Raw genomic sequence first — 22,981 nt, 5'->3', positions numbered from 1 at the left:
TCGGTAGTAAATACAAATTGCTAAAAAAGGAGCATGATAGTCTTATTTGTAATTTCGATAAGTTAAATGCTGAACATCATGATAGTTTAAGCCCATGCATAAAATGGCATGATCTAGAAACTCTCCAAAAAGAAAACTTGCTACTTAAGGACACCTTGAAGAAATTCGAGGTTGGTAGCAAGTCATTGAACATGATCCTTACAAACAAGGGTCACGTTCCCAAAAGAAGTGGAATTGGATTCGTGAGAAGTCCTCACCAAAATCCAACCACCTTCATAAAAGGCTCCATCTTACATATTCGACATCAAGACAAATGTAACCTCTGTTGTAAATTTGGACACAAGACACATTGTTGTCCATTCAAGAAAATAAGTCCAAACAAATTGATTTGGGTTCCTAAAGGAACCATGACAAATTCTATGCAACATGATAAGAAATGTAAATCTATTTGTGAGGCACCCAAAAGCAAATGGGTACCTAAAAATCATCCCTTCCTATAAAAACATTAAAATTTTAGGCTGGAGCAAGAAATAATATTCTGCTCCTTGATTCTCGATAGTCATAAACCAAGAGTCAAAAAGGAACTCGCAACGCTTAAGTAACAAGTAGAAGTTATGAAATCACAAATGCGATTTGGATACAACCTTATTAGAAACATATGATTCCCAAATTCACATATCCCCTTGATCTTCGAACCCGTCAACTCTATCATCTACGAATTAATTCTTGTATCGTGAAGAAACTAAATATGTCATGATTTTAGAAGGGATACCAAACGAACTATCAACATACGTACGACATACGCACGTTAAAAGATCTATCTTGATCGTACAAGAGCTTCTTCCTTAATTAAAAACTCATACGAAATCACGTAAGAAACGTTAATTGCTCTGAAATGAAAAAACTCTCCTCAAGGCAAAGGCTCCCTGATCAAATCACATTAGGTGCTCACTGGCTGCAGGCGGTGGCACCTCTCCAGCTAGCGGTGGCACCTCCAGCTACCACGGGTTGCCAGCGGTTGCACCGCTCCAGCCAGAGGTGCAACCGCCCGCAACTCTGCCTTTTTAAACCCACGCTAGGGCCGGCGGTGGAACCGACCCCAACTCACTCCCATTTCCTCCTCTACTCTTCCAAGTCTCCTCCATTCTCATTTCACTCCTCTAAGCTTTCCAAATACCTCCCATTTCGGAGCAAAACATCAAGAATCCTTCCTTCTCTTGAAGATTTCACAAAGGTACTCTCTAAGAAGCCCTTAAATTCTGTTTTGTTCTTCATTTACTCTTGCTCATCATCATCCCTCTAAACAGCAGTAGTTATGGGATCTAGAAGATCCTCAAGGGACAAGGGAAAGAGGAGATTAGTAAAAGAGTTTGATTTCACCCTTTTTGATTAAAAAAACCATGCTGAAAAATTTCCCTCTTTCGAATTTAGAAGTATCAATAAGGGAAAATACGTAGATCTAAATGAACTAAGAGACTTAGAGACTATCCAATGGTTTACAAACCTAGATCTACTTCCAATATTGCAGATTAACGAACCCATCTATCCTAGGCTAGTTAGATTATTTTACAATAACATACAAATAGATGATGAAGAAAGGATGTCCACCTATCTTTTAGGACAACACATCTCAATAACTGATAGGTTCATTTGTGATATGATAGGCATTCCCATAAAAAGCATAGGACTTTACTTTAGAGGATCATGGGATGATGAAAGTATTGGAACATCCTATGTTGAAGCCTTAGGAACAATCTTTGCCAATCCTAACATAGCATTGGTTCCTAAAAGTTGTGAACATCTACTGCCTTTGAACACTAAGATACTTCATCATATCATGGCTAGTATAATTCTTCCTAAACAATACCATCATGATGAAGTAAGTCAATTAGAATTAGGAACTATGTATTTAATCATGAAGGGACATGACATCTGTCTTGGTTATCTTATCCAACAAAACATGTTAGAATTATCTAAGAAAGATATGATGCTCCCATATGGTGGTATAATCACAAGAATAATGAAAGCTTACGACATTCTAATACCACCAGAAGAAGAAGTAATGAAAGTAGATAGATTTAACATAATAAACAAAAATCTACTTCACCGACTAAGATGTTACTATAGAAACGGTAACTGGGTTAGAATCCCTAGAAGGACTGATCACCCTCAACCTGAACCAGAACCGGAAACACCAGTATTTAGGGGTACCCAATCTCCTCCGACCCTTCCCTTTGAGGAAACACATCCAGTTGAGCAAACTCATACATCCATCGAAGAAATTGGGATTCGAATGGATCGATTCGAACAGAGACAAGAACGGATTGAACAACGACAAGATCAAATCCTATCTGAGCTGCAGCAAATTCATAATCAATTTGACTCCTTGTTTAGGCACTTTAATTTTCCACCTCATCAATGAACTTGTTGAACACCTGTTGTTGTTGTAAACTTCTTATGTTACTCACTTCTGATGTGCTGGCTGTAAACATCTATCTTGCGCCTTGTGGTAAAAGTTATCTCAGATTTTTATGGTATCATTACTGTTTGGTATGTGATGTGTCCAAATTAAGAATGTTGTGCCTTGAAACTAAAAGTTTTGAAAACCTTGTGCTTTGATTTCATTCGAAGAGAATTAGGAATGTTGATGTGTCCGAATAGATAAATTTGTTAAAATTATTTTTCGGACTATATTGAATGATCAAATCACTTGATTGCCATGTTTCTATGATTATATGTGAAAATCTGCAACAAAATCTTGTCCGAATGCATCTTATTTATTCGAATGCTATAAAACAGATTTTCTCGTACACCTTCATGAAAAATAAGTTTCTGAAATAGATTTGATGAAGTGATTCATGTGTATGTATTCCATCCTGAAAAATCTTTACATAGACAATGGATTATAACAAAAAGGGGAAGAAGTATTTAAAGCAATCTATGTAAAATTCCTCTATAAGCTTGCTATTATTATTTTCCTGGTATCATAATTACTATGCTTTTTGTTGATGACAAAGGGGGAGATATATGAATTGATAAACACTGCCATGTTTAGAAATACTATAAGTGATGCTATAAACACTGCTATGATTATGCCATCCTTGCATCACCAAGAGATATATGAACATGTGCTAAAGTTTGCATTATGCCCTGAGTTGATATCTTATCATGTGAAGAAAATGCAAAACTTGCTAGAATATTTCAAATGTGTGCATCATGTAATAGTGCTTCACAGCTTTATATGATAATGTTCAAACTACATGATGAATAGTTACAAACAGAATCATACAAACTTGATGATGTATGTCAAGCCTTGACATCATCTTTGAAGAGATACATCATGATGAGTATCATGATGGGAGTATTGATAAGTTTAACTGATCTAACTTATCAATACGTCACTTGAATTCTTAGGTCTTGAATTCAAAGTTGACTTATCTCAACTATAGCATATAGACAGGGGGAGTTAAGGATAACTCCATTATCAATTGATTGTCATCATCAAAAAGGGGGAGATTGTTGAATCTCGGATTTTGATGATGAAGTCAATTGTCATTTGTTGTCTAATCTATGTGTTGAGATAAGTGTGCAGGATTAACTACGATGAAAGTTAGACAAGCAGCAGGAGTTGCGCCGGAGTCAAGTTCATGATCACGTTGGGAGTTCGAGAGTTCGACGGAAGTTCGGACGGTCGTCGGAGGTTCTACGAGAACAGATCCGAGAAGTCCAGAAGCTTGCCAAGCGAAGCTCATCGGAACTCACCAAGTGGATCGTCGCAAAGTCCAGGAGTTTGCCGGAAGTCCGCAGGAGCATCACCGAGGGTTCATCGGATGATCGACGGAAGTTCGCCGGAAACTCGCCGGAAGAAGCGATTGACGCACCGAAGCAAAGCTGCAGAAATTGTCTTAGATCTAATCGTAGTTAGCACGTTGATTAAGTTGGAAAATGGGAGGTGATCCCATTAGCTTAATCTTGGGGCAATTGGGCCCCTGAAAGACTGAAATTGGGCCGAATGGAGCTAACCATTCGGACCCTGATTGCACCAGGAGGTGCAACCGCCTAGGCCAGGAGGTGGCACCGCCTGGGCTAAGCCTCCCAGCGAGACTGGGCGGTGCAACCTCCCCAGCCAGGAGGTGGCACCGCCTGAGCTCAGTCTTCGAGCTAGACTGGGCGGTGCAACCTCCCTAACAGAGAGGTGGCACCGCCTGAGCTCGGTCTTCGAGCTCTGGCAGAGAGGTGCAACCGCCTTAGTCAAGAGGTGGCACCGTCTGGGGCTCAGTCTCCGAGCCAGACTCAGGAGGTGCAACCGCCCCTGACAGAGAGGTGCAACCGCCTGAGCTCAGTCTTCGAGCTCTGCCAGGCGGTGCAACCTCTCCAGTCAGGAGGTACAACCGCCTGATCCCGGAATTTCGGGATTTGATCGTTTTGAGCTCCAAATTTGAATTGGGTTGGGGCCTATAAATACCCCACCCATTCAGCACTGAAAAGATACAGACCTACACCGAATTCTTGATCTTTTCTGTGATTCTAAGAGCTCAAATTTGTGAAAAGTCCTAAAGTTCTCCTCTTTCTGTTCTTCAAGTCTTGAGTTGTAAAGAGAGGAGAGAAAGGTCCTGTAAGGGTTCTCTCCTGAGCCCATCAAAAGGAGTGAATCTGTAAAAGGGCAGTTGGCCTTCGCCTATTGAAGGAAGGCCTCTAGTTGACGTCGGTGACCTCGTCGGTGGAGGAAGCCAAAAGTGGAGTAGGTCAAGACTGACCGAACCACTCTAAATCTCTGGTTTGCGTTTATTTTGAGCACTTTATCATTACTGCAAACCTCCTACATAGCTACTGCTCTCTGCACCTTTACGAACAAGTTTCTAAGTGTTGATCTTTCCGAATATGCATTCAGACGTAAATCGGTGTTTTCATACATTACAGTTTACGTTTACATTTTGATTCTGCAAAACTGTCTTCTGCGCTTTTACGAACAAAGTTTCTAAGTTCAGATCCCTATAAAACTGTGTTTTAGACGTAAACTACTTTTAGACGTAAAACTACGTTTAGACGTAAAACTGCGTTTAGACGCAAACTGCGTTTAGACGTAAAACTACGTTTAGACGTAAAACTGTGTTTAGACGTAAAACTGCGTTTAGACGCAAACTGCACTGCGCTTAGACGTAATCTGATCTTAGACGCAAACTGCGCTTAGACGCAAACTGCGCTTAGACGCAATCTGCATTTAGACGCAAACTGCATTTAGACGCAAACTGCGTAAACTACGCTTAGACGCAAACTGTGTTTAGACATAAACTGCACTTAATCATAAGTAATCTTAGAATCGGCTTTTGCATCAAAATAGTTTTTATCGAACGAACGCAGCTTTCGTTTTTAATTGTTGAAAGATTTTCGCTGCACTAATTCACCCCCCCCCCCCCCCCCCCTCTTAGTGCTCTCGATCCTAACATATGCCTCCGCCATAGAGAATTTCTTAACGCAAGTCGGGTTTTCTAGACTCATACATCTCAGGCATATTGTCCTTATGCCTCTATTGTGGTGGATTTCTTCACACGGGTTGAGTTTTCCCAACTCATGTGTCTTTGGCACATTTCACCCTGTGCTTCTGCTATAACGGATTTCTGTTGGCATAGGTTGGGTTTTTCCGACTCACATGCTTCGAGCACATTTCGTCATATGCCTCCGTCATGGTGAATTTCTTCATGTAGATCGGGTTTTCTCAACTCATGCATCTCGAGCACATTAGCATTGTGCCTTTGCCATAGCGAATTTCTTTATACAGGTTGGGTTTTCCTGACTCATGCATCTTAGGCATATTGGCCTTGTGTCCCTATTGTGGTATATTTATTCTCACATGGGTCGAGTTTTCCCAACTCATACGTCTCGGGCAAGTTAGCCTTGTGCATCCGCCGTGGTGGATTTCTTCATGCGAAATGGGTTTGTTATGACCATTTCAATACTAAGAGGGGGGTGTGAATTAGTGTTTTCGTAAAAACCTCGATAATTCAAAAACTTTCCTTCGATGAAAAATTGAAAGTATGCTTGACTTAGAAAAAGTGTAATAAGCAATTAATGCAATATCAATGCTAATGAAAAGCAGAACAGAAATGCAAATCGAGTTTTATAATGGTTCGGTCGTCGTGACCTATGTCCACTCCCGATTCCTCTTCACTCGAGGCCACTGGCTTTCATTGCCGATCTTCTTTCAATAGGCAAATATCAACTACCCTTACAACTCTTTCTCCTTTTCACAGGTTTAGGAGACAACAATTACAAGCCTTACACATCTCTTAGATTAAGCCCGAAACTTAAAGAGGATGAGGACACTTAGCACTTTTTCAACTCAGAATAACAACCCCTTTTACACTTTTTTTCCTATCTACTTCAACCAGGAATAGCTAGGGTATTTATAAACCTCAAATAGATTCAAATTTGGAGCCAAAAATGGTTTCATCCTAGATTTTCGGGGTACTAGCAATACCATCGCTATTACTGGGCTGTACTAATCACCTAGTCTGGATGCTACGATTGCCTGACAAAGACTCGGAGATTGAGCTCTAGCAATACCACCGTTTGACAGGGTGGTACTATCATCTAGCAACATTAATTACCAACGGTACCACCGCTTAGAGTACCTGGGAGGTCAAGCCTCAAGTGGTGCCATCGTCTGGGCCAACTAAGGGTCATTGAATGGGCCTTCTATTTGGCCCAAAATAGTCCTAATTCAAGCCCAATGGACCCCTAATTGAGTTGACATGGTTACACCTCAAAACCAACTTAATTAGACTCTAAACTTCGATCAAGACTTAATTACAATCATGAAGCCTATGTTGTCCGACACGTCATTGGTACATCCAGCATTTCGTCCGATCCTTCGGTACATCGTCCTCTCATTCGGAGTATTGCCCAATCGATATGTTAACTTCCCACAACACTCAATCATCTTGGCGCAATGCCCGATTCTTCTAGCCCGATGCTCAAACTCATGACACGAAGACTATCCTCTGGCACGTTGACCAATCATCCGACATGATGCTCTTTGGCCCAACGTTAGATTCTGCTTCCATAATTCAAGTCCACGATCAAAGTTTTTCCTACGTCATTTATCTTAAACGCATATTAGTTCGTAACTTCATCAATTGATTTCATCATCAAAATCCGAGGTTTAATAGGGTTTTCCTGACTCATGTGTCTCGAGACTCAAGTCCTCCCTTCGCCGTGGCAGATTTCGGGTCCTCTTACCGTGGCGGGCTTCAAGTCCTCCCTCCATCATAGTAGATTTCGGGTCTTCCCACTATAGCAGATTTCTCTTCATGTTAGTTAGGTTTTCCTGAGTGAGTAGCCAAAACTCAATGGGGAACATCAAGGTCTCTTCCATGGTGAGCATGAGGTGTAGGAGGTCGTCCTGCATGATGTAAGTAAAGATCACCTTGAGGAGCCACCCCTCGAGGTTCTCGTCGTTAAGGGTGATGGAACCTTATAGGCTCTCTCGCACGATGCGATTCGTGAGGGCATCAAGCAGGGTGGACTTGCCGAAGCCATTCGTCCTAGGCACCATGAAGATATATCCATCCCTGGCCTAGCGAGAGATGGAGATCGCCTCCGGCGACTCAAGGCCAATAACAGGGTCGATGTCGAGCTCGTTCTTGTGTAAGAGTAATAACTTCTTGTGCTACTTCACGCTCTGAGGCCGAAGTCATCAAGCTCGAGAATGTGGTGCTCCGGGGAGGCGTAGCCATCGATCTTGGTGATGTCACCGCTTTGAGCGTCACCGATGCGCTTGAAGAGCTGGCCAAGGGTGTTGGACTTTCCATTGCCACTATCACCTTTGTAGTCCTAGTTGGCGTTAACTCAGGAGTCGTGATGGCTAAGCAAGCCAAGTGGTGGCAATAGTTTCCATTGCTTCTTCATGTTGTACAAGAGACTGGTGAAGACGAGGATGAAAGAGATGGAGGCAGAAGACCAAGTGGTCGTCAACGCCACCTCCGAGGGCGAAGTCATCGAGCTTGAGGATGTGGTGCTTCGGGGAGGTGTAGCCATTGCTCATGGTGATGTCGCCAACGTACTTAAAGAGCTGGCCAAAGGTGATGGACTTTCTATCGTCGCCACCTCCAAAGTCCTGGTTGATATTAGCTAGGAGGCAATGGTGGCCGAGCAGGATGTCATAGTCAATGACCTCGGCCTCTGCCATCGGAAAGGATTGTTGATCAAACAAGGATATCTTATCCATGAACCAAGGCATGACATTGCTTCGCTATCCCCTCTTATCTTGTTGGGGTCTCTTATTAACCACCGGTGCTAGTGACGGTTGAATTGTTGACTGTGGCTAAGATGGTGGTATCGCTTGTTGGGCTAATTGGGGTAAAAGCAAAATAACAACTTATATCATGCGCATTAACGTCTGCACCTATTAAGTGAGATTGAGACACACCTCAACAGGGATAAGCATGTGGCTCGAGATTGCCTCTAGGGGCGAGAGGCTTGGGTTGTTAAATAGGTGCTCATATCATATCAACGATTGAGCCGAGGTAGATGCATCCACATGCGAAAAGGGCCTCCTCGCTCGAGCATTCATTGAGAGGATTGGTAGGCAAACGTTCTTGTGACATCGAACCCCTCCTTTTAGCATTAAAATGTCAGAAAAAAATGTCATTGATATATTGATCAGCCCGATATGGTCCTGACCTGTATGCATAAGATTATTCGAAATGTCTCCGAGATGAAAACTTTATACTCTCGAGGTATCACCTACATAAAAATCAAGGTACGAAGAGGTTTAACAACTGGATCCCTCTAATACTCGCGTTATAATCCAAAATCCCCAAATGTAGGTTCTAGTAATTCATAAAAAATCTCGTATATTGGATTTAAAATATCATTTTATACCTTAAAGGGTGATAAGAGAGTTTGTAATTATTTTCGTCGAATTTGAATAACTTAAATCGCACATGACGATTGTGTGTCAATTGACAGTATACTTCCAGTTAGAAACTAAGATTTTTGATAATTGAGAAACACATGAATCATCTACTTTTCTCTTAATCGATGTTACGTGGTCATCATATATATATATATATATATATATATATAAAATTGAGCTTGCTGGATATATTATAATCTTCTTGATACGAGCGATTGGACTGGCCTTTAACATTGAATCGATTAGTTTAAATTGAAGAATCGATAAGTTCTTACTCCGTAAATTTTATTTGTAAACTGGAGATAAAATTATGATTCTACTTCATATCCAAGATTCAGATTCTTCATAAAATAAAATCTGAAATGTCATGGAGCTTCAATACAAAGCAATCAATATTTAATATTAAATTAAGAGTTTGAATAAATTTTTTATATTAAAAAAGATCATTCTTTTATTGCACTTAGCTAGCAACCTAAACTATCCCAAACTTTCACCGGTTGACTCTTTAGACTCATCGAGGAGTTCCTCATTTTGAAAACAATAACAATATGATCGATTAGATGAATCTTTTATTATCATCAAACTTTGAGCTATGTATAAATTATCATCTCAAATTAAATTAACCAAAAAATATATGATTTTTAATAAGATCTTCTTACATCTCTTTTTATCTTTCTCACACCATTAATACTAATTGTCCCACTGCCTCGCAATAACGCCATAAGATCACCACTAACACTAATTTATATTGACATCCCTTAAAAACAAAACATGATTATTAGAATATTAAACATCATTAAATGTTTTATAGTTTTATATAACTTTTTAAAGTCAAACTAGCTAATGTAAATCACAGTCAAAACATGATAATTATTTGGTATCACCAACGAAAAATTGAAAGGGTAAATATATCCAAACATGACATGGAGAGACATGTAGACAACCCTCCTAAAACACACCAACTCTCACATTCCAAATAGACATTCCATCAAATACCTTATTCTTTACCTAAACTGATGCCAAATGCAACCCTCTCAACCACAATCAAATCAAATCAAAGCCATCCATCGCTCTCATACACAGCCTTCATCCCCATCCCTCTCACTCGTGTGTTGTGAAGATCTACATGCAACATGACCCAAGTGTCCCGTGAACCAAAATTACTAGAAAACAAGCTAAGAGTTGCATTTAAATCTGCATTCGTAATCACACAATATTGGAAAATTTTCTCACAATTTAATTTATCACAATCACTTTCAATCCCTTATTCATGAAAACCCTATCTGTCAGCCTATCATGATTCTACCTTGATCATATATATAAAATATCAAATCATATATTGATTTGATCGGACTCCTATAGCACATCTCTCACATACTCTCTCATTTCTTCAGCCTTTCTTTGTACCTGAAATGTTAACAGATATGACCACGCTTAGGCAGCCATCCAATGACAAAGTGCCTGGTGTTTTGGTTGACTTTAAGCTAGGGGGCAGTCCAGAATCCTAAAAGGCCAAGGCCAGAAAAAAAAGGATTGTGCAATTCTGAGTGTCAAGTTAAAAGATCCAGTACATGTTATCTAAGCCGGAACTCATCAAAAGTTATGGCAACAGCAATCGGCGATAATAACAAGTCATGATGTCCCAACTACATCTTACATGTTATAACAGCAGCAATCAGCGATAATAACAAGTCATGATGTACCAACTACTTAGGGTGGATTATAGCTTACATGTTATGATGAGCATAATCTAATATTGGATACTTTGGATCTTTAAAATGCTCGCAAAAGATAGCGAGAAGAAAAACCTAGCAATTGCAAGGCTAGAACTGTGGTCTTAAAAAATTTGAGACACTCCATTTTGTTCCTTTATGGAAAATTTTTGGCAGGAGTACACCATCAAATGATTCTTAAAACTCATTACCTAATTAGTAAATATGCATGTTAAGATCAGTGTGTAATATAGAACATCTATACTGTTCCAGGAACCTACCTGCAGAAAGAGGCTTTCCACTCAACCAATTTAAAAGGTCTACATTGGTCCATCAAGGCATTTTGACAATTAAGGATACCAGCAAAACTTGCTACGCAAGCGTCATAACTATCATTATACTAATTTTGCATGCACTTGATTCCATCAATTGATTATTAAATATTAAATGAAGTAATGCAATTAAATTCATAAGGACAATTAGCTTTATTACAAATGAACAATAAACTGCATAACCTGGAAAGTTCATGTTAAATATAAAGCAAGTCCTAAGCCTTTAGTTGGGGCTTCCACAATATTTCAGAAAAAAAAGTTCCAACCAAAGTACAAGAGAAGTTGCTAAATTAAAGAAGATGGAGGTGCTGATACAATTACATTTTCTTGAGAAATAAAAAATGTTTTTGCAATATATCTTCAACTGTTGAAACCATGTTAATTAGCTTGTTCAAAATAATAAATTCCAGAATGTTCCAGGAGTTGTGCAAGTATTTTGATTCACTAAAACATTACATATTCTCCAAATCATGGTTACAATGGTATATATGTGAAGTCAGTAGTTCATTAACTTCATTAGTGTAGCTGGTGTGATTCTAAATTCATTGATGTTTGGATAGCTCTATGCTGACTTGTTCAAACAAAATATCTTCTACAGAGTTAATGGATAATTATGATCGGCATTGCAGGCATCCAAGAAACCAAGTGTTGGCATTTCATGGCAAAGCAGCATGCTGATACTTAGTGTGCCAAAAGCCAAAAATTGGGCTGACCATGTATCAACACTGCTAGCGTGCCTTGGCAAAACATGTGCCTATACCTTTCTAGCATGGCAATCATTGTAGGAAATAATCTTCAATAATAAATGTTTTGATTCTGTTCATTCATCTGCTTACATCAAGTCTGTTATGACATTCTTATATACTATTTCTGCTTGTGATCATTAGTATGTCCACTAAGCATCGAGAGCATAGAAACAAACTGCATAAGTTGAATATGGAGAAGATAACTCTTGTTTGACCATAACTTGACGATGTATGAACCGTTACCTTGAAGAAACCAAGGTATGTCCCGATAAAGCTAACTTCTGCACTCATGAAACATCTCCTTGATGAACGATTACCCATTCTAACTATAATAGGAGAGAACTTGCTTACTGAGGAATAGCTGATTATGGTGTTTTGTATCTCCTCAATCCAAAGCACTAAAGACGCATCCTCTCTATCAGCCGCGATTCCAAGAGGCCAAGGGGGTGAATGTTTGAGCCTGTGTCTACACAACCTATATATAGATCATTATCAGAGATTAGTTTGTTTCTTTCTCTCTTGTATTTGGAGGGTTTTTGAATCAGATGATTGTTTTTTGACTGATCCTTGCACCTTAACCCATGCACTTGAACTGCATAAATTTTGTGTGCTGTGTAATTGTTTTGTTCTCATCACTCTGTCCTTATTCTGGATTTTGTTCCCTACTTAGGTCCCTCTGCAACAACATAACCAGCAGCTGTTTTGCAACAATGATCAAAATCGCACAGCAGTACAGTTTTCTAGAAGCAGTATATAAACGCATCAAATTAATTCATGTTCTGATTTCTGGAAGCAGCTACAAAACCACTATATTAGATATAATTACTAATGCATACTTGTTAAATAAGAGAACTGACTCTGGAAATAGCACACACGATAAATCATCAAAATGACAACATCTTTGTGAGAAAGGCATTCATAGAAGTATGAAGTAAACAAACAACAGAAGGTTGACCTGTAGCAGAGCAATGGAGGCAGGCAGGATTAGCATTGCAGTTCCAAATGGCAGATCAACTAATCCAAGATAACTTATATCTGGTGACTACCTATCATATCATGGCCATCTCTGTGATCTACTTCTGGCGGTAGGCAATGTAATTGGCCAAATGCAGCAAAGGTGCCGTCTTTATTGGATCAAACCCTGAGAGCTGTTCCTTGGAATCCTTCAGCAGACCCTCGGCAAACTCCCTCGACTTCTCTAATCCTAAAAGCTTTGGGTATGTCGTCTTATCACTGGCCAGATCCTTCCCGGCCGTCTTTCCCAGCTCCTCTGAAGATTTAGTCACATCAAGTATATCATCTACTACCTGGAACAGCAGCCCGATGCACCGAGCGTATTTCCTTAGCCGCTCAATCTGGTCATCCGACGCACCACCTAAGATGGCGCCGAGGACCACTGACGCCTCCAAAAGAACAGCCGTCTTGTGGAGGTGGATGAACTCGAGCGTATCGAGGCTGACAGGGGTTCCAACCCCGGTGGCCTCGAGGTCGGCTACCTGGCCTGCGACGAGGCCCTCGGCTCCCACGCAGCGAGAGAGTTCACCAACAGCACGGACAACCCGGTCAGGCGGCACGAATCCGTCGGCAGGATAGGACGCCGGGTCCGCTAGGCGGCCAAAGGCGAGGGCAAGAAGGGCATCGCCAGCAAGGACCGCGGTGGGCTCGTCGAAGGCGCGATGGCAGGAGGGGCGGCCGCGGCGGAGGTCGTCGTCGTCCATGCAGGGGAGGTCGTCGTGGATGAGGGACATGGTGTGGATCATCTCGACGGCCACGGCGGCAGGCATCGCGCAGGCGTCCCAGCCGCCGGCTACCTCGCAGGCGGCGAGGCAGAGGACGGGGCGGATGCGCTTGCCGCCGCCGAGGAGGGAGTAGCGCATCGCCTCGTGGATCCGCTCTGGGCGAGCGAGCGGCACCGCCTCGTCGAGGGCGCGATTGACGATGGCCGCCTTCTGGAGCATGTAGCCTTTGAAGTCGAAGGTCGGGGCCACGGCCGGCTCGGCGGCGGAGACGTCGACCTCCGTGGCCTGGGGTGGAACCGGGCCGCGGCAGCGGGCGGCGAAGGAGATGGCGAATGCCCTCCTGGAGGTGACCGGCGGCGGTGGAGGCCGAGAGGGGCGGAAGGCGGGGGAGGGGCGGGAGGAGAGGTGGGCCCTGGTGCCCACCGTGGTAAAGCAGATGTAAGGGGTGAGCGAAGCCATATGTGTATTCTTCTCCTTGTGTAAGGTAATTGTGTGAATCGAAGCAAGGAGAGTAGCGAAAAGGCAAATAAAATACAAAGAGGAAGAGGAAAAGGGGATGGTGGCGGAGGTTATAGTGGAAGGAGAAGGTGCTACGAGTAGGAAGTAGATGGGAAGAGACGGCACATCATGCGAACAACTAGTGGAAGGGGCAGACAGGTGGTGTGAGATGTGGAAGAAGGGCAAGAAAGTGACGACATGTAGACAAGCACCGAATTCAAGGGCAGGAGCGAAGATAGGATGGAGGAGATAAGACGAGAGGCTAAGAATCTGATGGGACTATGGAATGCTTGTGAAGACAAAGATACCACACGAATTTGGACAATCGGGGATCGGTTGGTGATGCCAGACCAGGGCCATCGTCGGCTCCCGGTACGCTTCATGATGCGTGCGGAGATCGTGGCAATAACTTTGTGAGTGCATTCTGACGCCAAATGGCGCACACCTCACGTCTTTTTGTTGAAATTTGCCAGGGATATGACTGGCTGCCGGATTCTCCATGGTATCATATTGTCCGAGGAAAGGACAGCATTTCAAATTTGAGATTAATGTCACATTAAAAGAATGATGGTAACAAGTAACCGCATCGGACGGTGCGGACGTATCGAGGAAGATGAGGAAGGAATAAATGATAACAAAGAGGAAATCAAGTGCTAATTCTCCGCCTCTGTTCCAAAGATTTAAGCCTGAAGGGCTTTCCTGTCTTCGGAGACTAAAAATACAAATAAGTTTGGCACGCACCCTTGTCCGATGCCAAAAAAAAAAAAAAATCTTTTGCCAAATTATATTATTGATATAGGGAATCTATCATTTGATACCTGATTATCATATCAAATCTAAGGTATTCACGAGAAACACAAACCTCCTTTTCATTCGTTATGATAAAAAGATAATCATAAATTTTTTTCTCATCAGATCTACTGTATTGTCTATGTAAATGATTAGGATGTAATCCTAACATTCGTATGGACACGTAAGAACTGACTATCATCAAATTTGAAGGAAAATTACACTTCAACATATATGAGATCCAAATGCTTACTGAAATATGATAATATCCAAAATGGATCTTCTATGAATCAATCTTAGTTATTTCACCACCAATTAAGGATGCCAGTAGGAATAGTTTTTACTCAAACTATCTCCATTCTGCCACTCAAAAACCTGCCCTATCCATTTGCCATCTTAGGGTCAGAGTAACAAAACAAAATATGACCATCGACCCATACAAAAATGATAGAATTGATAGCCTTGCCCCAAGGTGAATTGACCATGGGAGTCCATATAATATCACCAGAACATGCAATAGTTATATTTATAAGATAATAGGGGGACTTCTATGAAATTGTTGAGGATGATTTTCTTTTCAGAGGAAGGTGAGTGGGGATGAAACGACATGGACCTTGGGTTAGCGATAAGCGACACCATCTAATTTCTAATTCTCGATTCATTTTTAAAAATTACATCTCGACCCTTACCCCATTTTCTCAATCAAATTTGGTAAAAACTAGTAATGCACCATTATTCCATGTCAAAATTTGCTATCCCTACCATAAACAGAGGCAATGATAATCATTACATTCATTACAGCTTGGATTATGTTCAAAGACAAGTTCTTGAATATTAGCCTAATAGTTTTTTGTTTCAAATGTTGAATTCCTTTTTTGTTCGATCATGAAATGGGCCATAGGTCTTCTTTTCATCTTGGTTTTTTGTTTGCTCAAGATATCACACATCTGAACATCTTACAATGTGTTCCCATGGTTTTTTGTTAAATCATTTATTTGTTTCATCCTAAAAATCTATGATATTCTTTGACATGCATAAAATTTACTCTACTTGTCTTGATTGGAAACGATGCAACTTAGGACCTAAAATATATTTTCCTATTTTATGTTAATCATTTATTTGTTTCATCCTAAAAACGTATGAAACTCTTTGATATGCATAAATTCTACTCTACTTGTTTTGATTAATCACGATGCAACTTGAACAAAAGCTATTAGAGGATCTAAATGAATACTTTCAAGAACAGGGTTATAATCAGCTTTCCAATGCAAATCTTATTAATAATAACAAACAGACAAAATAAAATCACAAAAGAAGGATGTACATGCATGTGTTTTGAATAATCATCAACTCAAAATCAGCTTCCTAAAGGCATATAATATAATTCACATGCACCAAATCATCAGTGTATCTTACACCTTAGCCAATGGTTTAGAATCTCGATCTGAAAGTCCAGCTAAATAATTACTCCCCATTTTGTCATCATCAAGATGGAATTGCAACTATTTTACCTTGCTGAACTACAATTGACAAACAAAATACCAGTTCTCAAATCCAAGCCAGAACCCAATTTGCAACAGAACTATATAACTGCAAATTATCCGCAAATGTTCACACGAAAACTCTTGTTCCCTATGGAAGCCGTCCCTAGTCTCAAATTACTGTGTCTAGCTATCTAAAAACTTGATACTACATTGCAGGCAGAGCCACAATGCGCTAATTCAAGAGTATATAATGCCAAAATAAGCGGATAATAGGCCTAAGTATGGAGTTGCATAAAGGGAAGACAGAGATGAGCGGAAGAACAAGAAGGGGCGCTGCAGTACTCACACAAATCAATCGTTCTGCGACCTTGGAAAGGAGAAAAGATCCGAGGAGAGGGAAGATAGTACTGATCGGATATCTGGTAGATGGAAGAGCCGCCACTCTACCCTTGCCTTCGACACGGAATGCGCCCTGGAAGAAGCCGCGCTTTCATACTGATCCCTTCATCGGGAGTTATAAAACCTGAACCGGACTGGCCGATTAGACCGGAAGAACCGGGAAACGAACTTTGATCGGTTTGATTTGATTTACTGATTAAATTATTTATTTATTTTTAGTTCAAAAATACCGTTAATATTTTATTTATCATCAAAGATGATTATTTTTTATAAATATTTAAGTCTTTTAAAGAGAGAAAAAACATATTATGTTTGTTGCTCTCTCACGCTCTCTATCATTCTATTTTATTATATAATAGAAATTAGTTTATAATAGTTATTCATGTATTTTATATATTTATAATATTATATATCATTATATTTTATATCATTGAATAAAATTATTAATTTTGTGGCCCGATCAATTAATTCATCGATTCATCTAACGATCAAGTGATTTGTGACCACATCGGATCAATGTCCAATCTAATTTTGATGCTAATTTTTTTTACGGTTATCCTTGTAAGAATTCTTCTCGCGATCTCAAAGATGCTAATGTATAGCAAGAATTTTATTATTTAAAAAAATAATAATTTTATTTTACATAGCCATAGGTTTTATAGAACTGGTAAAATAAAATACTTTATCATTCAAATGGTAGGGCATGTCAGATGGGTTTGCGAGAGGAATTAGAAAGTTAGCTAAATTACATTATTCTTGATCTACAGCTAACTAGCTTAAGTTTTGGTTTATATGGGTATCTATCTCCATTGAATTTAGTCACTCAAAATCTATAATTAGATTTATGTCTTAATATTGTTGCTGAAGGTTGTCCTTGGATGATAATGACACAAGTGATCATCTTAAGCTAAGGTGAGAAATATTAAATATGAGTAAAATGATATTTATAGTCTAATCAAAGACATCCGAGTGGTCAATATATTTATTACATGTAAATACATTTCTGACCTTTTAGCTAAGATCAAGTGTGTGTTTAATATTGTATTCAAATTTGAGATCTATCACTTGTGCACTAATAAATTTGTATATTTCAGCAAACATGTCTCGACAATGGTTCTAATATATCATTTAGATACATTATCTTCCAATTTATTTTGATAATTATATATAATTATATCACTGGAAAGCAAGGTATACAATATCGTACCGTACCGGTGTTTCGAGGTTGGCTCGATACGGTACGATACCGTGTACCGAGCTGTATGCCAGGGCGTACCGAGCAGTATACCTAATTTAGGTGTAAAACCCTCCGAAAATACCTGAAAATTAAAAAAAAGTTAGGATAGGGTTTTGAAGTTAGAAATAAATATAGTAATAGTATAAGTTTAACAAAATCAATTAAATTAGATAAGAATAGTATCACATATCTTTTTCGAAGAATATATTGTGCAAGGTTCATATTTCAGTCCATTACGGATTGTCCTTATGTAAACATATCTTGATTAAAAAGAAAAGGGTTCCACTATTACCGAGCGATTTTAAATATTTTTTTCTCTTACTGTAGCACTGTAGCACTACTGCAGTATAGCACTGTAGCACGTTCCGTCTGGTAATAGGCGATCTGCGTACCGATATGCTGTCTGATCGGTACGTACCGCCTGTACCGGGCGGTACCATTCGAAATTGTATACCATGCTGGAAAGTCATTTCAACCATCCCTTCACAACAAATTTAATGAAATTTAAGATACGATAATTCACTGATGAAAAGGACTCTAAAAGTACATGGAGTGGCAAAGACCAACCTGAACTTCCATTATTGTCATCTTCACGCAAAGAAAGATGACAAAATCATCAGTAGCAGACATATTACTGATGTATGTATATATATCAATACAAAAAAAAACAAAAAAATTAAAGACAACATTCCATGTGGATATCAGTGTGGAGTTGGACTTGGAGAGTGTTGCTGCACGGAACCTTCAGCTGCTGGAGATGGCGAAGGATTCACCTCTGCATCTGTTAGCTTCTTCACTTTGAAGGTGCGATTTGGAGATTTAGGAGAACTGAGGCTTCCAAATGCAGATATGGTGTCGGCGGACAATGATAGCATGGTGTTTGATCTCGGTGTTGCAGAACAAGAAATACCCGGTGTTGAAGTTTCATAAGCAGAACGGGATGGTGATGAAAGAGTTTTGATTTGGTGGATGGGGTAGACCTCGGTGACTTCCTCAATGCCCTCATCCAAGTAGACAACATCCTGCATTGTGAGCTGATGGTACTCCACAATCTCCCTCAGGAACAGATTCTCACGCTCGTAAACAGAGTTGTCATGCACCAATCTCGCCTTCTCGGCCAATAACGTCTCCAATTGGTGGCGTATCTGTGAAGAATATAGATCTGTTCATGTCTTGTCAAATGGTTTGAAGTTTTAGATGAAAATGTTCAAATCTTATCTAATATCATTAATCAATTTAAGTTCCACATGTTGAGTTGACACTACCACTAGCATGTGGATCATATCTGCTTTATTGGCTTCAGCTTTAGATGTAATGACGACTGAAGTAGGAGAAAAATAAGTTCAAGAAATTAGAACCAAAATATTACTAGTAAGGGACTACATTAAACATGTTATAGGCCACACGATCTACGTTCTCTAGTTCCAATACAAGGACATGGCTCCGCTTCACATTACTGCTGTCCATGAAGTGGAATCTAAAGTCAATGATTCAATGAAATGAATTAACAATTTGCATGCATACATGGAAAACAAAAGTGCCAAGATGTCATGCACTAGGCTTTTACCCAGTTTAAGTGGTGAATGTGTTTTTTTTTCCCTCCAAGTCCTGCATTGCATTATTGAAATTAATATTTTTCAGTCATCTTGCTAGTTTTTTTCCGCCAAAAATGGTTTAGATTTCCATCAGTTGTTTAATTAGACATGTTAACAAGATACTGCAAAAGAAACAGTTGGAAGAGCATGCAAACCAGGTCATCATCTGCTGGGTTGTCTCCCTTCTGGCGATTTTCTCGCAAGACCTTGTTCTCTTCTTCAAGCTGAGCACAGCGCTGCTTTGCGAAAGCCATGTCTGCTTTGACAGTTTTCAGTTCCCGCAAAAGAAGCTTTGCCTTAGCAGCCATGGCATTTGCGACCTGCAAAAACAAACAAAAGCCATCTTCCATTTACATAAGAGGGCCAACAAACAGATATATCAATCGATAAAGGACGTCAAATTGAAAGGCCAGACCTATGCTTATTATGTGGTTTCTTTCAGCTAGAGAAAGCTAACATATAAGAAGCAGAAACAAACTGCTTTGGATGTCAGTGTAGAGATCTCACAAATTACTAAAAACCAAATTGGTTTTTGGATCTACTAGTTGTAGAATTTGAATAGTTTCTCTGGATATAGAGAAGGCAAAGTAGTCATATGGGCAATCGATCAACAGAGAGTGGCCGCTTACTTTCTGGGAAGCCTTCAACTGTGTCTCATACTCGGCCTCATTCTGAGCAAGATTAGTTGAAGCCATTGTGTACATTGGTTGATTTGCTGTATCAGAACTTTCAGTTTTTGTCCCAAGCTGCAGCTTCTTGGTTTCATGGATGATGTCAGCAGTCTTATTGTCCATGATTGATATTCCCTCCTGATACACAATACAAATCAGAATAGCTTGAGATCGTTTACAAAACTCTGAATCAATCTCCATTTCTCCATGCAAGAGAAAAATAAGAAATAGTTTGCAAGTAGCCTAGAAGATATTATGGTTATTGACTTATAAAAATCTCCAAGGAACCTACTTCAAAGGCATTTTTTATTGTGCCACCAAATTCCCTCAAAGAAGAAGCAATTGCATCCTTCTGAAATGTAGGATTTTCGGTCTTGCAGTAGCTATCAAGAGACTCATTGGTTTGCAGCTGCATGCAGAATCAAGAGCCGTACTTCAAATTCGTGAAAGTAGCATTAGGAGAAAGACAATCCCAATTGTTATTAGATGGATAAATAAAATACATAACAAATCATGATAATAGCAAGGATTTATCAAGGATGAAAGATGCAAATTGAGTATGATGTCATGCAAAAGTTGATCAAATATTTCATCTTATCATATTTCCTCAACAAATGTCACTCTAGCTATTACATTAATTTTAAAAAGTTGTTTTTTGAGTAAAACTAACTACTGAATGCAATTTGTATAAAGAATCTAACCTGACTGCCTGATGAATCAAGAATCTGGGAGTGATTACTATCATGGTCTTCAAATTGCTGAGCAACAGTATCATCTTCAAGGATTGCTTTAGCTTTTTTAGCTAAAACTTCCCAAAATCCATGTCGGGGGCCATTCGAATTTTTCAGCGAAGAGTATTCATAAACATTTGAGCCCTACATTAAAGTTCCATAATCAGCATAAGGACCAAACTAGACTAGCATATGGAAGAGGATACATGCATAGGTACATAAATATTCATAAAGGACATGTCACATGTCTCTTCAGCCTAATTATTTTTTCCACTCAAGTGGCTTCAATTTCTCTTATCCTTGTAAGCATACAGAATGAGTCTTGTTTGTACAAAAATTATAGCACAAGTTCAAACTCATCTAAAAATTAAATTACTTATACTTACTATAGCAATAGGCCAAGCCACAGACACATTACAAACTCTCCGCATCAAAGTCTTGATAGAAATTGCACACACCAATCACAGTGGGCAATTAAATGTCAACAAAAAAGTTTAATTATAAATAATAATCACCAATGTCCAGTGTGTCTGCTCAAAATCATTTAAAGTCCACAGCATAGCATTGCTTATGGTGTCTCCACTGATGTTCCAATCAAAGTGAAGCCAATTGAAGTCTTAATGCACAAATTCAGATTGAGCTGATTCTACGATCTTGAATTTATTGTTACAAGGAGACAAAATATCCTGAAGATCTAAGTAAAAATGTATGTCGATCAATTCTCATTTATGGTGTAGCATTACCCAAACAGAATAACTCCAATGTTCTGAAAATAAGAAGAACAAGGTTCTATGTTACAGTATGCAATGTGATACCCATAGACATGAAATATGTTACAACATCATAAGTATTAAACAATGTCAGCTGACAATGATGCTTAAATAACAAGACTAGGGGTATATAATTAGAGCATTGTAGATGACATATAATTAAGTTCCTTAAGTGTGATGTGATATTCATGTTCCCATGTTGGATTGTGTAAGGATGTACTGTAAAAGAGGACAGATTCTGTGAATAGGAATGCTACACAGTAAATGAAAATTTTGAGCTATCAAAATTCAGTTATTAGAGAGTACTATAATAAGTTTGTCCAAAATTTCTAAAGAACATATGAGAGAGTAATATATGTATGTTTCAAACATATACATATCTTGCTCAAGGAAAGGTGAAACGAAAACTAAGGACCATCCACTTGCAATAGTATATAAGTAGAGGCATATGTATAAGTATTAGAAATACACAATCTAGAATAAATTTGTTAATCTAAAATAAAATTATTCATAAATTTCAGCAATTCTGCACTAAGCAACAAAGTATTCATTGAAAAGATATCAAAGGTAAAGTTATGTTGAACAAATATTACAACTTCTTAATCAATTTCCAATCCTCCAAAACGCAATGAACCCCTTAGGTATTCAGGTCCACAAGCCTAATGCGAATCTACACTCTTAAATCGATTGAGCAATTTTTGAGGGAAGACAAATTGATAGATTCAAGGCGGGCCTAAGCATCATGATAAGGTTGCTTCTTTGCCATGTGAGTGATCAGGATTCGAAATGCAGAACACCTTGCTATTTACAGAGGTAAGATTGCATATATTTCCACCTCGCATTAAAAGGAACCTCGTGCATTAGGCCAGCATGATGAATTCGAAATTGCTAGATGTCTTTTCGGAGGGATCATATATCCATACAAGTTCGCATTTTTTAGAAACGGAACGATTAAATCAAACCGCAATAACAGCACAGAAATTAAATAAACAGTTATCACGCATGAAATCATCCCCTCCCCTCCCCTACAACAACAAAACAACGAGGGAAAATTGATGTACCTGCTTGTGATAGTTCCGGAGACCAGGATGTCGGTAGGCAGAGGAGGAAGAGGAGGAGGTGGAGGAGGAAGACGAGGAGAAGGCCGCGGAGTCGCCATCGTAAGCGGAGGAGAGGGAGGACTCGCGGTGGGCGGCGGAAGCGCGGATGGCCTTGGCGGCCAGGGACGGGGAAGAGGAGCCGTCCTCCTCCGGGGACAAGGAGCGGAATTCCTCGAAGGTGGCGGACCGCGGCGTGCTGTGCCTCCTCCGGTACGCCATCTCCCTGCGCTCGCCCAACACAGCTAAAAGGAAGCAATAATA

General features: G+C 39.7%; 2 protein-coding genes across 2 annotated transcripts; both read right to left on the bottom strand.

Moving 5' to 3' along the window:
* Positions 1 to 12,461: 12,461 nt before the first annotated feature.
* On the bottom strand, positions 12,462 to 14,192 carry LOC135598914 (geranylgeranyl pyrophosphate synthase 7, chloroplastic-like). The gene has a single exon (XM_065093402.1). The coding sequence runs from the start codon at positions 13,903 to 13,905 to the stop codon at positions 12,781 to 12,783; it is 1,125 nt and encodes a 374-aa protein (XP_064949474.1). The 5' UTR covers positions 13,906 to 14,192; the 3' UTR covers positions 12,462 to 12,780.
* Positions 14,193 to 18,426: 4,234 nt separating this feature from the next.
* On the bottom strand, positions 18,427 to 22,981 carry LOC103997826 (uncharacterized). The gene is made up of 6 exons (XM_018830115.2): positions 22,682 to 22,981; positions 20,821 to 20,994; positions 20,412 to 20,528; positions 20,078 to 20,257; positions 19,604 to 19,768; positions 18,427 to 18,998 (listed from the first exon to the last, which is right to left on the bottom strand). The coding sequence occupies exons 1-6, from the start codon at positions 22,937 to 22,939 to the stop codon at positions 18,555 to 18,557; spliced, it is 1,338 nt and encodes a 445-aa protein (XP_018685660.1). The 5' UTR covers positions 22,940 to 22,981; the 3' UTR covers positions 18,427 to 18,554.

Source organism: Musa acuminata, chromosome BXJ2-1 (assembly GCF_036884655.1).
Source record: "Musa acuminata AAA Group cultivar baxijiao chromosome BXJ2-1, Cavendish_Baxijiao_AAA, whole genome shotgun sequence".
Taxonomy (NCBI): domain Eukaryota; kingdom Viridiplantae; phylum Streptophyta; class Magnoliopsida; order Zingiberales; family Musaceae; genus Musa; species Musa acuminata.
This window is presented reverse-complemented; position numbering and strand designations above follow the sequence as displayed.

Bases quoted from the DNA above. Each gene is read 5' to 3' on its own strand.
- LOC135598914 (XM_065093402.1), bottom strand. From the start codon at position 13,905: ATGGCTTCGCTCACCCCTTACATCTGCTTTACCACGGTGGGCACCAGG.
- LOC103997826 (XM_018830115.2), bottom strand. From the start codon at position 22,939: ATGGCGTACCGGAGGAGGCACAGCACGCCGCGGTCCGCCACCTTCGAG. The intron at 20,529-20,820 runs GTTAGATTCTTT...TTCTGCATGCAG, and splicing joins TTGATTCATCAGGCAGTCAG to CTGCAAACCAATGAGTCTCT. The intron at 18,999-19,603 runs GTTTGCATGCTC...TATTCTTCACAG, and splicing joins ACCCAGCAGATGATGACCTG to ATACGCCACCAATTGGAGAC.